This window comes from Pristis pectinata, chromosome 6 (assembly GCF_009764475.1).
Source record: "Pristis pectinata isolate sPriPec2 chromosome 6, sPriPec2.1.pri, whole genome shotgun sequence".
Taxonomy (NCBI): Eukaryota; Metazoa; Chordata; class Chondrichthyes; order Rhinopristiformes; family Pristidae; genus Pristis; species Pristis pectinata.
In genome coordinates this window covers 41,697,362-41,713,776 of record NC_067410.1, presented here as the reverse complement: position 1 = coordinate 41,713,776, position 16,415 = coordinate 41,697,362, and the positions used below count along the sequence as shown (strand labels likewise).

The 16,415-nt window shown below is 38.0% G+C and overlaps 1 protein-coding gene across 3 annotated transcripts in view; it reads left to right on the top strand.

Moving 5' to 3' along the window:
• apeh (acylaminoacyl-peptide hydrolase) overlaps positions 1 to 16,415 on the top strand; it is a 61,042-nt gene that overhangs the window by 7,579 nt on the left and 37,048 nt on the right. For all 3 annotated transcript variants that reach the window (XM_052018392.1, XM_052018393.1, XM_052018394.1), the window contains exons 2-6: positions 3,543 to 3,672; positions 8,170 to 8,296; positions 13,222 to 13,312; positions 14,196 to 14,271; positions 16,126 to 16,292. In XM_052018392.1, coding sequence (XP_051874352.1) covers positions 3,543 to 3,672; positions 8,170 to 8,296; positions 13,222 to 13,312; positions 14,196 to 14,271; positions 16,126 to 16,292 — 591 coding nt within the window. The remainder of the gene's footprint in view (positions 1 to 3,542; positions 3,673 to 8,169; positions 8,297 to 13,221; positions 13,313 to 14,195; positions 14,272 to 16,125; positions 16,293 to 16,415) is intronic.

Sequence of the window (16,415 nt, the reverse complement as noted above, 5' to 3'; positions counted from 1 at the left end):
TTATCTTTCCAGATCCTCTTGACCAATTATTCTGCTGGGTAGAAAATGAATGAGATTGTGACCTAGCCTGATTACTTTCACTGAAGATGTGTCTATGTTACTTTTCCATCTCCTGGCACATGGATCACATTTTTCAACCTGATTCATAATTAATTTCCATCTACAGTAAAACTTTGATAATCTGACACCCTTGAAATTTGGTAATGCCAGACTAGCAGATTTTTAGAAATATTGGATGTTACTTTTTTTTAAATTTAGCATTTTACATAGTAGTATAATATATTTTCCAGTGAATCCAGTAATTTTAAAGGGAGCGGGAAGTATACAAGCACCTTGGCTGCAAACCTATTTACTTTCTTGACACCTGATGCTCCAGACCTCTATCCCTGCTCTGGCTGCACACCTGGCCGACAGCTCTGATACCCCGGCTCTGGTCACACATGTAGCATGAACTCTGGAATCCTGGTTCACACTCCACACTAATGAGTGAACCAGATGCCGAACAATCGGATACTGGATCCTCGGAGTTTTACAGTATTTGGTTGAGCTATAAATGTGTAACTTTTCCATTGAATACTTGGATAGTGCATGTTTGATATTTTCCCCTCAGAATTAGTTTTCATAAATAACAAATACCTTGCCTACACATTTATTAAGTTCCTGCAACAATGTAGTGTGTTTTCACATCAAAAATTACACTGGGACAGAAAAAAATGTGATTCATTTCATCACTATTAATGTCTTTAAATGCTTAATTCATTATTAGCAAAGAGATTAGCAATCTCTCACAAAATTCTTAATTATCAGAAGAGAAAGGTTTATCATTTCATTGGACAGAGCATGTACAGGAAATCTCTCATTAGACTGAAGAATAGGAGATACTTTGAGAACTTTATAACTGTCATTCAAGAACTTGTCCCACTCTCATGCAATCATCAATCTGTCTTACATAAATATTGCTTTGTTTTTTTTGGAGCATTTTGTACTTCAAGCTTTTTATAAACCACTTGGCTCGTTCCCCACTCCGCTTAGCAGCTTGAAGTGAACAAGAGTAGTCAAACTCTTACAATGGTTTAAATGATGAGACATTTAATTAATTTGACCTCCAAGGCTTAATAAAGCATTCATTCTTATGCAAAACTTAATTACAGATGTTAATAAAGTTACCAAGGCTTCCTTGTATGCTGTGAACTTTCTGTAATTGTTATAAGGCTATGGTAAATGCTGAGGAAAGATTTCCTCAGCAACATGTTTAAAAATATTCAAAGTATTGTCGATAGCTTTATCATTATAATGTAGGGAAAATTGCATGACTGTGTTTGTACTATGTGCTTTATGGAAGTATTCTTATGTTGGCACCTTGGGTTGGTCCCCTCATTTCAGTTATTACAGACCATTTCACCTTGGTACTTTGATATTCAAAATGGTTTATCCTGCATTTAGAATACAGTAATTTCAAAGTTATTGTTGGATATATTTTCACAATTCAGGTGGATGTATTATTAACTTGAAACATTTAATTGTATTAAAAAAAAACTGGCAGCATTGTGCTGTTTTTTTTAATCCTGTGAAATGTATTGTTAGTAATATATCCACTTGTTCTCTGTGCACGTTATAGTTATCTTAGTGCTACACTGAAAAAATAACCTTGCAATTGTATAGTTAATCACTTCCTTAAGGGACCTCAAACTACGTTACCAATAATGAATATTTTTTAAAGTGCAATTATTTTGCTGTGTAGGAAAATATAACAACCAATCTGCATACAACAAAGTCCCACATATCCCTCTATTTTAAATTCCTCGATATGCTTATCTAGTAATCTCTTGAATTTGACCAATGTACCTGCCTCCACCACCACCCAGGCAGCACATTTCATGCCCCAACCACTCTCTGGGTAAAAAAAACCTTCCTCTGATATCTCCCTTGAACTTCCCACCCATTACTTTAAAGCCATGCCCTCTTGTATTGAGCATTGGTGCCCTGGGAAAGAGGTGCTGGCTGTCCACTCTATCTATTCCTCAATATTTTGTATACTTCTATCATGTCTCCTCTCATCCTCCTTCTCTGCAAAGAGTAAAGCCCTAGCTCCCTTAGTCTCTCCTCATAATGCATACTCTCTAAACCAGGCAGCATCCTGGTAAATCTCCTCTGCACCCTTTCCAATGCTTCCACATCCTTCTTATAATGAGGCGACCAGAACTGGACACAGTACGCTAAGTGTGATCTAACCAGAGTTTTATAGAGCTGCATCATTACCTCGTGGCTCTTAAACTCAATCCCTCGATTTATGAAAGCTAACACCCCATAAGCTTTCTTAACTACCCTATCCACCTGTGAAGCAACTTTCAGTGATCTGTGGATATGGACCCCCAGATTCCTCTGCTCCTCCACACTACCAAGAATCCTGCCATTAACTTTGTACTCTGCCTTGGAGTTAAACAGTGGATTATTTATCAACAAATGTATTAGATCTGCTTAATGACCTGGATTTTGCAATCAGCAGCATGGAAAGGAACCAGTCACAAAATCTTCAGTGTATTGTGTGGGATGTATTTTTCTTTTCTGACCAGTTGCACTCAGGCACAATTTACAATCTGCAACTGTGTCATCAAGCTGGCTCAGCAGCCAATTAATTTGAAGAATTTGACAACTTGCAAAGCAGGAAAGAAAAAAAACTACATTTTTAACTCACCTTTTTCACAGAGGACAAAATTAAAACTGAGTAATGTAGAAATCAGAAGTATTAATAATTATCAATGTTATTTTAAAATTTGTGGAGGCAGAGATGGATCCTTGGTCATATATGGTGAATTCACAATATGGCATGCTTTTTGTGTTTCACTTCTGAAACTTGCCTTAATTGACTTCAGCTGAACCACATTTCAGAAGCCAGGTGTGACAGATATTGGATACCATATCACATGCTTAACACATGTGGCCAGGGACAAATTTCTACCTGTCAAATTTTCAATTACTGGTTCTGAAGAAATGAAAATTCACTCATGAAAATTAACAACAAGAATAGTCTGTTAAAGGTTATCATTCATGTCATTTCGCTGATCTTTTGATGATTGCTTTAGTGAAGATTTTAAAACTTGTGGCAGAGCCAAGCTATCACTGATAGTAAATTCTGAATGTGCATTTGTATACCCCAAATGATGCTATCAGATTTTTTTCTTCATTTCTGTGAGCATTGCTAACCTCAATGCTATTCTGATCACAAATTCTGGACCATCATCTTTGTGGACCATCATCTGATGATGTTGTACTTCTTTAGTATTGCACAAAAGTGCAGGTCTAGACTGCTCAGTTCTCTAATGGTTTTACTGAACAGAATGTTACAAACTAAGACACAGTGAAAGGAAGGAATATCATAATATTAATATGGAAGGGACAGTCCCTGCACTAAAAGTTTTGATTACTTTCATTTAGCTTATAAATAAATCTGCCTTATGCTGTACTTGGGCATTGTAGTGAAAGAGCAACTTGAGATTCTACTTAATTCCATGATTAAAACATACTCTCTTTTCTTGACGAAGGTGGTCACGGATTCCAAGGAAATTGCTGAGATCTACAAAGAGTTGAGCAAATTGCCATCACTGTCAAAAGCTAGCATTGGGCCAGAGGTCATTTCCCAATATGGTGGAAAATACTGCAACATCTATACAGGTAACTGGAGCATAGATATAAAAACAAAAAGTAATGGGAGCACTCAGCAGGTCAGACAGCATCTGCGGAAAAGGAAACATAGTTAATATTTCAGGTTGAAGACCCTTTGTCAAACCTGGGAAATAGAGAAACCAAATTGTTTTTAAGTTGCAAAGAGGTTGGGGAAGGATGGATGTAACAAAGGGAATGTCTGATAAGGTGAAGTCAGGGTTGCCATGGGGATAAATTGTAATCGAGGTTATTTGATCGATGGATTAATGAGGTAGTTAAAAAGAGAGAATCTGAACAAAACAACATAAAAGCTGTAAAGTGAGGGCAGTTAGAGAGTGAGAAAACAAAGGAATGTATAAGTTGCAATATGCAGAGCTGTAGGATGTGCTCAGCAGGTCAATCTGTGCTAACGCTAATGGAGAGAGAGAAAAAAACAGCCAATATTACAGTTAGATTGGACAGTTCTAATACAGACAGAGAAAGCATGTTAATTGAGGTTGTAGAATTCGATGTTGACTCTAAAAGGCTACCATTTTCCCAGACATTAGACGAGGTGCTGTTCACAGACATTATAATAGTACCCGATGGGTCAGAATGAGAATAGGAGTGGGGTGGAGAATTAAAGCACAAGCAGTGAGAAGCTTAGGGTTGCCTATGTGAACTGAATGCAGGTGCCTTGCAAAACAGTCAGCCAATATGCTTTTGGTTTCTCCATTTCAGAGGAGATCAAATTGTGAACATTAAATGCAGTGAACTGGATTGGAAGAAGTGCAGTTGAATCATTACTTGACATGAAAGGACTGGGTCCCTGGATGGAAGTGATAAAAGGGCAGGTGTTCCATCCCCCCCCGTGGTTGCATGGAAAAGTGCCCTAACAAAGGAAGTAGTTGGTGAAGATGGAGAATGGACCAGGGAGTTGCAAAAGAAGATATGTCTGGTAGTGGAATGGCATTGAAGGTGATGAAAATTGCCCTACCTGCTGAGTGCTTCCAGTATTTTCTGTTTTTACTTCATATTTCTAGCATCTATGGTGTCTTGATTTTCATTAACTGAAGCAAAGATCCTTGCTTTCTATGAGTGAACACAAGGGCAGAGAATTGGTGTTTAAGTTTATTTTGAAGAAAGAGTTGATGATAGAGAATTTTAGGAAAAGAGTACCTACAGGGCTGAAGGCTTAGTTGCCAGTGATGTGGCAGAGAATGCTTGAGGCCAAAATCAACAATAATATTGAGGGGTTAGCCATGGAAGAATTTAAACAATGATAAGCATTTTGATAATGGGGATCAGGAGCCTTTTAATGCAGTGAGCAAAAGGATTTATACATTCGGAATTTTATGAATTGTGATAAGGCTATTAGTGATTTGGGAAAGCTGAAGGTTTTTGTGCTGGAGGATGTGAAACTTCTAGGAGTGCCTAAAATTATAATCTGAGGGTAGATAAGGATTTCAGAAAAAAATAAGCAGGAGTGGAATCGTAATATTTCAGATTTAGGCCTTTGTGATCAAGAGAATATGTAAGCTATCTGACTACATGGAGTCAATGGCAGAGTTGGGAAAGATGGTGGAAACATAGTTGGTGTTGTTACTTCAGCAATGGAATCTGACCCCATGTTTTCTTGTGATATCATTAAAGGAAGAATACAAAGAAAGTCAAGGATCCTTGTGGACTCCAGAAGTAAATATAATTGATTGGATCATTAAAAGTGCAGTTAGGTGAGGGCAATCCCACTGGGCTGAATAGACTTAGTAGCAGAATTGTAGACGAGCAGTATGATGGATCATTAGATATCCCCAACCATGAGAAACTTTAACTCCAATTTATTCTCCCCTCTATTTTAAAAGCATAGATTTACTGATTTATTAAATTTAAACCTAGAAATGTCTAATCTTATATTTTAAAAAAGGTAGCTGATTTTCCTGCTCACTAAACATAGAACATATAACAGTACAGCACAGAGACAGGTCCTTCAGCCCACGATGTCTGTGCCAAGAAGCATCATGCCAAATTAAACTAATCCCTTCTGCTTGCATATTCATGTGCCTACCTAAAAGCCTCTTGGATGTTACTATTGTATTTGCTTCCACGACCACCCCTGGCAGTTCGTTCCAGACACATCCCCTTTAAACTTTACCCCTCTCACCCTTAAGCTATGCCCTCCAACATTTGACATTTCTACCATGGGAAAAAGATTCTGGCTGTCTACCCTATCTATGCCTCTCATAGTTTTATAAACTTCTATCAGGTCTCCCCTCAGCCTCCGATGTTCCAGAGAAAACATTCCAACTTTGTCCAGCCTCTCCTTGTAGCGAATACTCTCTAATCCAGGCAGCATCATGGTAAATCTCTTCTGAACCCTCCTCCAAAGCTTCCACGTCATTCCTATAATGGGGCAACCAGAACTGCACACGATACTCCAAGTGTTGCCTAACCAAAGTTTTATACAACTGCAGTGTAACTTCCTGAGTCTTGTACTCTAATGCTCCGAGCGATGAAGGCAAGCATGCCATATGCCTTCTTTAACGCTCTATCTAACTAGCGTTACCACCTTCAGGAAGGTATGGGCTTGGACCCCAAGATCCCTCTGTACATTAGTGCTGTTAAGGATGCTGCCATTAACTGTATACTTTCCTCTTACATTTGACCTCCCAAAGTGCAACACCTCACACTTGCCCAGGTTAAATTCCATCTGCCATTTCTCCACCCATAACTAACTGATCTATATCATGCTGTATCCTTTGACGACCTTCACTGTCCATAACCACCAATTTTTGTGTCGTCTGCAAGACTAACTAGCCAACCCTTCTACATTTTGGAATAGGTGCCTTAAGCTACCTATTCCATTAATTCAGCATGGATCTGCCTAAGGTTCAAAAAGTCACTGAGCTATTAGGAGAAATAAAAAGGAAGGGACTGGGACTGGTTGTTGTTGATATGGATAATACTCTCCACGTTTGCCTCTACTGTTGCTCCAGCAGCCAGAATACACAATCGGATCTTTGGTCCTAAACAAGTTCAGAAGGACATCATATGTGATTTTGATCAAGGCCACTTCAGTGCTTTGGTAAATGCAGAAACATGATTGAGATTCCAGCGTGGAGTTATTCCATATAGTTTTGTACCTCCAAGACCTTTCTAAAAAAACTATTTTGAATTGCTACTGTAAATTCTTTTTTTTAATAAAATTGTGCAACTCCGCTCTAAAAAGATAAACAGATGTACATAATAAATTATTTGTCTCCTGATCAATGTATCACAACTATGGATGATCCATCTGTGTGAAAGTTTACCCTTCAGTATAATTCCTTCCCATAAGTAGACATCTAAGGCCCAAATCTGCCAGCACTTTGCTGTTTAAACAGTTGTTAGCCCAGGACTTCAGTGTTTGTAACATAAAAGAAGAAGTCCTGGGGTTTACTGGAAAAAGTCAGAATCTACATGAAGTCCGTAGGCGGTGCCCAGTCTCACTAAGAATCACCTGCTGAAATCACTTCTCTGTTCCTGTGCCAGTTTAAACCTGCTCCAAGGTTTGAGGCCTCATTAACTTCAATGGGGTTGTAAGGCTATGGGCTAAGACAAAGGGGAAAGTTACCTTTTTCAATGATTTCACTGTAGTTTTTATGTTTTCATTAATTACATACTTCGAGCTGTTTTTAGTTAACTATTTTGAGTAAAACAATAATCCACTATCCAACTATTTGGAAATCCTGGTGGTTCAGCTTCTGGCTTACCAATTGATGTTTCCCACACTTCTCTGAAGCTCACCAGGTTCACTGGAAATTGTATTATAATACTGTGTAACTTTTTTTGCACTACTTCAGCTTGCACTACAATTTTTGCACCATTTTGCTGTTTTGTGCTCGTTGCTGTGTTTATTGTTGTATTTATTATTACCATGTATGCTGTTCACTCTGAGTTTCATCCAAACAAGGAATTTTACTGCACCCTATTAAACTAATCTAATCTTTAAAAAAAAAAGTGATTTACAAGTGTGTTGGGGTATTAATGAAATAACATCCAATATCTGGAAAATCTGGCTAGTCCAGCACCATCAAAGTCCTGAACATGCCAGATTATTGGAGTTTTACTGTACTTTTAAGAAATTCACTAAATGTTTGTGAGTGTCGAAGAGTTTAATAATTGTTAGAAGTCCCAGCTTTTAAAATTGGCAAAGTTGGATAGAGGGCTCCTTAGGACAATTTTATGGACAGGAATTTCCTCACTGAACTACTGGAGGCTCTACTACCGCTAGCTTCCTTATACTGAAGGCTCTACTACTGCTCAGACAACATCACAGGTCTGTGATGCTTCAGGTCAATGGGATTGGCTCTTCTCATTGGGACCAGGGAAGTATAGACATGGACAAAATCATGGATGGCAATTCTGGATGACGAGGTCATCAAGGTCTGGCTGTTATTGCCCAAACTTGGGCTTTCTGGCCTTCTGATTGAGCTTGCATCAAATATTTAGTAGAGAGACTTAAAGAAATGTTTATTTCTGTTTTTCCAGAATGGTCTCAGAGGGATCTGGAACGAGCAGAGCGGGTGAAATTCTGCCGACAATATATCATGTTCTACGATGAAGATTCCATAGTTTATACAGGCCCTTCTGGAAATTGCACAGAACTACAAGGCGAGTAAGTAGAGCATTATATGTAATGTGTTTGTTCCATCATGCAAATTTAGGTCAGTGAATATTTGAGCCATAATGTTTAAATGTCCGTTTAAATTAAACTGAATATAATGGCTTTAAAGGCACCAAATAAAGGTTAGTGAGTGGGGACAGTAGGTAATCTTTTTAAGGTTAAAGTTTGAATTCTGCTCTAGATAAATAAGCAAATCTTATGATGCTTTTAAATATAGTTCAAGAGAATGATCAGAAAGTCGTAGAGTTATACAGCATGGAAACAGGCCCTTCAGCCTAACTTGTCCATGCCGACCAAGGTGTCTTCTTGAGCTAGTCCTTTTGCATGCATTTGGCCATATTCCTCAAAACCTTTCCTATCCATGATCTGTCCAAATGTCTTTTGAATATTGGAATTGTACCCGCCTCTACCACTTCCTTCTGGCAGTTCATTCCGTAAACTCACCACCTCTATGTGGAAAAATCTTCCCTCTCAGGAACCTTATAAATCTTTCCCCTGTTTCCTTAAACCTATGCCCTCTAGTTTTAGTCTCCCCTCCCCTGGGGAAAAAGGGCTGTGACCATCCAGCTCATGTTTTTATAAATATTTATTAGATGATCCCTCAGCCTCCTTTGCTTAAGGGAAAACAGTCCCAGTCTATCTAGTCTCTCCTCATAACTAAAGCCCTCCAGTCCTGGCAACAGCTTGTGAATCTTTTCTGCACCCTCTCCAGCTTAATTGCACCCTTCCCATAGTATGGCAACCAGAATTGCACACAATAATCCAGGTAGAGTCTCGCCAATGTCCTATACAGCTGTAGTGAAGTAAATGTTCTCAGATTAGAGGCATTTAATGTGTTTGATGCCTACAAAGCAAATGTCTTTTCTCTGAATTACTTGGATGATGTGGAATATATGACCGTATGTGCCAATCAGAAAGATACAGCAGTTGATGGAAATTAAAATGCATATTGTCAATTAATCTGTACAGGTTCTTGCTTTATTTAAGGACTGAAGTTTATTTATGCTTAATGGCAACTGATTAAGGTGGTGGAGTACCCATGTGAAACTGAATACCAGGAACTTATTAGATCTAAATTTATATTCTGCTGGCGGTTCTTTAGAGAACTTTTGCAAGCATTCTCCTTGCAGATGAGATTATCCCTGATTTATGCGCTTGTGGATTGAAATGGGAATGTCAGAAATTGATTTGGAATTTGGATGTTGGCACATGTCAGCAACCTCCATGCCCACCCCGCCGACCTGCTATTTGGACTCTGCCAAGGGCTCAGTGCTGAGCACAAATGTCTAGGGCTGACGGGACAGTGCACTTTGCATCCAGCTTTATGCCAGGGAAGGTTGAATGGCATTGCCAATTTGGGCTGGAAAGATGAACAGGTTTTTTTCAACATTTTCTTTGCTTTATTACTTACTTATTCCAACACAGAAGGAGGCCATTGGCCAAACTGGTCCCTGCCAGCTCCCAGCAGAGCAATCCCATCAGTCCTATTTCCCTCTCTTTATTTCCCTGTAGCCCTGCAACTTATTGTCTCTCAAATACCCATTAACTTCCCTCTGATTCTTTTTGCAGCTTGCCTACAGTAAGGAGTAATTTACCATAACACATCTTTGGGAGATGGGAGGAAATCAGGGCACCTGGTGAAAACCCAGCAGGTCACTTGGAGGATATGCAAACTCCACTTAGACAGCACTTGATGTAGAATTGAACCTGGGTTCCAGGATCTGAGAGGCAGCACTGTTTTAAAAGTAATTCAATGGCCATTAACAGCAACAAACTGTCAAAAAGCCATCAGGTTTTCCATTGCCCGAGACCTAGTCACCACACATGGACCACTGGACCGCCATGCTGACCAGGACTCCAGCTCAATCCCTAAAAGAAAATGTGGCCGTAGGAAAATCATGGAGTGAACATGATTCAGCCCATGAGTTTCTTAAGAAAAGGGGAGAGCAGAAGAGGCAACTGGAGGGAAAGGAGGAAGAGAAAACTTTCACTATGTGTCCAATAGACAGACTGAATACCAATCGAAAAATTGAACTGTCAGCTGGATCTTTCTAGAGCTTTAGTCATTTTTATTAATTTTGGTATAATATTATAAATATTAGGACCAATCTATTCACTTTTCCTTTGGGACATTGTCAGATATAATTCAGTTACTGGTGCTAGTCAAATCATCAGTGAAACTTGCTGAATAGAGCAGAAATAAATGAATGTGAAAGGCTTTTTTCCACAATTAGAACATTGCTAGCACAGCAAAATAATCTAGTTTTTCACAGGAAAGGTTCAGTGAGCTGTAAAATGTATATGTTTGTTTTGTGACATTTTCTCTTCTATGCCCTTTCCTGACTTTGCATGTAGTCCTAAATGACATGTCTCCAGATCTCTTCATATCCTTCTAAGAGACCATGCTAGCAGGGATTTAAGCAAACCAAATTGAAGGCTCATGTTCCTTGAGATTTTGGAGCTATTTTGAAATAAAATTTAAAACATTTTTTTGATCTATGACAAACATTTCAGTTTGCTCAGTGGTAATGTTCTCACCTTCTTCGCAGCATTCAAGCTCTACTCCAAGAATTGACACATGTTTTGAGCTGAGGTCAATGCAGTACTGAGAGAATGTTGCATTACCAGTTATTGGCTAATAGATGAGACTTTAAAATAGCAGGCATACCTGTTGGTCTAGATGTAAAAATTATATATTATTTGAAGTCCGGAGTCTTCCTTACTGCTGATGTTTTCTAATGATCATTGATAAGGCTGAGGAGACTGAATGTCAAACTTCTAAGTTTGCTGATGACAAGGAACTAGTGGAATTGTAAGTAGTGAGAAGAAGGTGTAAACAAAAAGCATCATGGGACATTAACAAGCTAAGTAAATGGGCAAGAATATGGAAAATTGAGTATACTGCAGGGTCATCCACTTTGGTACACAAAAATTAAAGAGAATTTTTTTTAAAACTGTGTCAGGTGGGGAAATATTGATGTTCAAAGGGACCTAAGTGTTATTGTACACATTGAATGCAGCTGCAGCTGCAGCAAGCAGTAGGCAGGCAATTGCTATGCACATCTTTATTACAAGAGTACTTGAGTACAATAGTAAAGATGTCTTCTGCAATTATATAGGACATGGTAAGACCATATTTAGAGTATTTTGCGCAGTTTTGTTCTCCTTATCTTAAAAAGGGTATACTTGACACAGAGGGTGTGCAGCAAAGGTTCATCAGCCTGGTTTCTGGATTGTGCTATGCCAAATGAGAGGTGATTGAGGAGACTGGGCCTGTATTCTCTTGGGTTTGGAAGAATGAGAAGTAATCTCACTGAAGCTTACAAAATTCTTACAGAGCTCAACAGGCTGGATGCTGGGAAAATGTTTCCCTAGTTGTGTCATCTAGAATCAGGGGTCACAGTTTCAGAACATTTAGGACTAAAATGAGAAATATCTTCACTCAAAGGGTAGTGAATGTTTCGAATTCTCTACCTCAGAGGATCATAGAGGCTTTCAATCAAAATGAAGATTGAGAAATTTCTGGATATTAAGGGATATGGGAATAGTGCATGGAATTGAAGGAAGAATATTAGACTTGACTTGATAAATGATGGAGCAGGCTCAAGGGGTCAAATGGCCTACAATGCTGCTTATTCTTACTTTTGTATATTCTTGTCATTGATGGTCTAATAAGTAAAGCAGATGGGAGAATAAAATTACAAAGTGATATGTAGAAATTACATGTGAAAAACAGTGGCAGATGGATTCCAATCCAAGTAAATATGATGTCACCCATCTTGGACAATAAAGAATATCTTTAATGGGGAAAAAGCTAGGAATGAAGGTTTTAGGAGTTCATATACATATATGGTTAAAATGTACTGGTCAGACACAAAAATAGGCATTTAGGCTGGTTGATTGTCAGTATTTATGCTTGGTAGGATAGGTCATAAACTGGTGGATATAAAGCCCTAGTTGCACACCAAGATTGCGGTCCATGACCTAGGCACCAAACAGGGTTGCCATATACGTGTGGTATATTTGGACATTCAAAATAATCAGCAGGAAAGCTTACAGGAAATACCTTTTATACATACAGTTCTGAGTACCATGTCTTAGAAAGGATATTTGTCTTGGAAAGAATTCATCACAAATTTATCCAGAATGTTATAAACTTAAATATATCTAATGCTCTGGCCTCAATTAATCTATTGGGGCAAAGAATTCTAGAGATTCACTACCCTCTGAGAAAATAAATTTCTCCATACTTCAGTTTTTATTGACCATCCCCTTGTAGCTATGTCCCCTTGTTCATGACTCCCCCACCAATGAAAACATCTCAACGTCTACCCTGTCAAGCCCCCGTATGATCTTAAATATTTGAATAAGGTCATACCTCATTCTTCTACACTTCGAGGAATACAGACCCAAACTGTCTAGCCTCTCTTGATAGGACAACCCTCTCGTCCCAGGAATTAGCCTGGTGTGGACTTCCTCCAATGCTACTATATCATTTTTTTAGGTAAGGAGACCAAAATTTTGTGCAGTATTCCAGATGGGGTCTCACCAACACCCTGTACAACTGTAATAATACCTCCCCTCTTAATAATACCTCTTAAACTCCAATCCCCTTTGCAATAAAGACCAAAATACCATTTGCCTTCTTAACAACTTGTTGGACCTGTCTGCTATCTTTTTGTGATTCCTGCACTAGAACAGTTAAATCCTTCTGAACTTCATTCATTTACAGGCTCTCCATTATTTATTAATTATTTCTCAACCAGTAACACCAAAACAAACTCATCTCATTGCTGTTTGTGGTCGCTTACTTTTTTTTTACATATGTAATGAACAGTGATTACACTCAAAGTGAATTTACAGCTGTAGATTTATTTTAGAACCTGTGCTGCAAAATTATTGTTTTTCCTTTTTAGGCTGTTGAGCAGAGAGTCTCCATCTGGATTTTTCAAGGCTGTACTTCGGGAACACACAAACAAAAAGGGAGAAGAAAAGCAGTTTCTGGAGGTAAGTTTTATAGGAGCAAATTATTGCTTGTCAAAAAGCCGATTGTGCTGCAACATTTACTTCCAGATTTAAAGTTACTGAAAGCAGGCCATTCCACCTTTTTGACAAAGGACCAAGAATGAAAACTTTCTCGCATATCTATGATGGTAGTAAAAATCCTCTTTGAGCCATCTTTGTTTTATAATTAACCATCAGACATTCTTAGCTGAAACTCCTGTGGGGTTTCATGTTGCTGCAAGATTTTGTATGAACCTGTTGTACAGTGCATAATGTTGAATTCTTCCTGTCATTGCTATTTTGCTTCCTTGAAATCAGTAAGTACAGAATTTTTCTGGTACACCTCCAAATAAACAAGAGCAAATGGTCCATTTTGTTCTCCAGTGATCATCCTTCACAACTAATAGACAGAATTTCCCCTTCCCAAAAGAATTCCCAGTCCAAACATAGGGTATTTGGAAAATTTGATAACAACATAGAAACTTTAACATTGTTTAGCCTTTATTAACTGTAAATTTTGTGTGATGTCACCATATTAGTGTGAATGGGGCATTGATTAAAGGACAAATAAAACAATAGGAAATAAATACTGATACCACATTTCACTCTAGGAAATAATTCTTGAAAAAGGTAGTGTTATGTAATTGAATTTCTTGGAACAAACTCTCTTAAGACTTTCAGTGAAATTATTACCTCATGACTGATTCTAAGTAGTATTATTATTTTTTGAAAATTTTATACATCATTTTTTAACTATATAATTTGTTTCACCCATATACTGGTAGTGGGTTTGATATTTAATATACCACTAATTATTGAGTTCCAGTGGATATGTGATCTTGTCCTTCATTGTCTGTACATTTACACTTACTGATCGCATCCACAGATCTGGAATAAAAACTCGAAGGAGAAGAGCATAAATCTGACTGCACTTGACAAGCATGGCAAGGTGTACGAAGATGGTATGGATTCAGCTGGAAGTGAACAGTTTTCATTCTGAAATTTAAAGTGTAGCTCTATTATTTTGTTACTAAGACCAACATATTAACTATTTGTGCAAGAGCTGGGGAATAGGACATTTTTCCCCTATTATCGTCACCAAAATGGTTTAGTCATGGCTAATTAAAACTGGGCGGGGTGGGGGGGGTGGAATCTTTTGGGGGAATAAGCAGGAGGATATTGTCCATTTTTTTCAATGATCATCCCTTCACAACTAATAAGCAGACTTTTCCATTCTCAAAAGAATGTACATTTTACCGTAGCTTTGTCCAAATATGAGGTTTTTGCAAGATTTGGTATCATCATAAAAATTTTGAAATTGCTTAACTTCAAAATTGACTGTAAATTATGTAAAGGGCCGTCGTATTAGTGTGAATTGAGGATTAGTTAAAAGGTTTGAAAAAAACCAGTAGGAATAGATAGGTCTTTTTGTAATTCCTGATAGTCAGCCACCTAGATCAGTATTGAGCTCATTTCCATACATGTGAATGTGGAAATCCAAAAGTTTTCCAAAAGTGTGGACTCCTCACGGAGCATAATGTGGGACCAACAACTTGACCAAAATATGCAAAGCATACATTCTGAACTCCTTAAACAGCCCTGTGTTAGGTAATACAAGGCACACTGATCCTTTTTTTTTGGAATGGCAGCAGGCAAGTATTTTTTAATGTAAAAAGCCTTTTACATTTTTCTTGATGCAAAATGTTCTTTATCATATTTATAAAAATTGTTTCTAGAAATTTGATTATTTTTACAGATGCTAAATTCTTTTAATTTCCTTAACTTCCTAAATTCATTTGAAACATTCTGAAGCATTTTGAGGATTTTAAATATTTGACAGATTTGCCAATCAGATGCTGGGTTTTAACCGATGGTCAAAGGTCAATTCTTTCCATTGCTCGGGCTTGTCTTGGCCCATTGCATGGAAGGCCCTGTGCAGAGTTTTTTTCATTGAGGATTCCTCCCATGATTCATGAGAATTCCTGCTGATAGTCATACAGGTATATTTGAATTCATTTCAGAGATCATCAGCAAGCATGTGCTCGCCAATGACTGCAAATTCTGTCCCACTATTTTTTTTAAATGCTGAGAACCTGGTATGTGAATGGACAGGGGGCTCTTGAACTGGTTCATGAAAATGCAAACAGCAATTGAGAAAATAAATAGTAAGTTGGTGTTTATTTTGAAAGGATTGAAGTATAAAAATAAGGAAGTCTGGCTGGAAGTATGCAGGACTTTCAAGCCCACATCTGAAAAAGTATGTTTGTGTCATTCTGGTCTCCATTCCTATAGAAAATATATTGGTTTTGCCATGTAGGTACACTAGATTGATTGCTAGTATAAGGATGTTAGCTTCAGAGTAAACTCCACATAAGTTTGGTCTAAATTCTGTGGTTTAGCAGGATAAAAGTGATCTCACTGAGGCGTACATCATTCTGAGAGAGATTAAAAAGGTAGATGTTGAGATGCTGTTTATTCAGAAGGAGAATTTGGATCGGGGGCATAGTCACAGCATGAGGAGTTGACTAGTCAAAACAGAAATTAGAGATTTCTTTACTTGGACAGTTGTACATCTGGACTTCTTTACTTTGGAATTTTTACCAAAGAGGGTTGTTCAGTCCTTGAGTACATTTAAGGTTGAAACTGGTAGATTTTTGGACACTGAAGCGATTGAGGAATCTGGTCAGGAAGTTAACTTAAGGTACTGGATTAGTGATGATGTTGAATGGCAGAGCAGTCTTGAGGAAGCCTTTAGCACTTTGTCAGCACTTTAAAGACTTGTTACATTCTTTAATATTGTATTTTTTTCTCCTCAGATCAGTTTGGTTGTCTTGTGTGGTCTCACTCAGAGACTCACATTCTGTATATTGCTGAAAAGAAAAGACCCAAAACGGAATCCTTCTTCCAAACTAAGCCACAAATTAGTATGACTGAAGAGGATGAGGACAGCATCAAACCAGAAAAACAGGAGAAGCCTGTAAAAGTACAGTGTCATTCACTTCTTTCGGCACCTTCTACTGTGTCTATTGCTATGTGGACAATCTAGGAAGATTAGCATGTAAATAGGGGATTCATTTCATTGAAAATGTTCAGGTTTTAAAGTAAT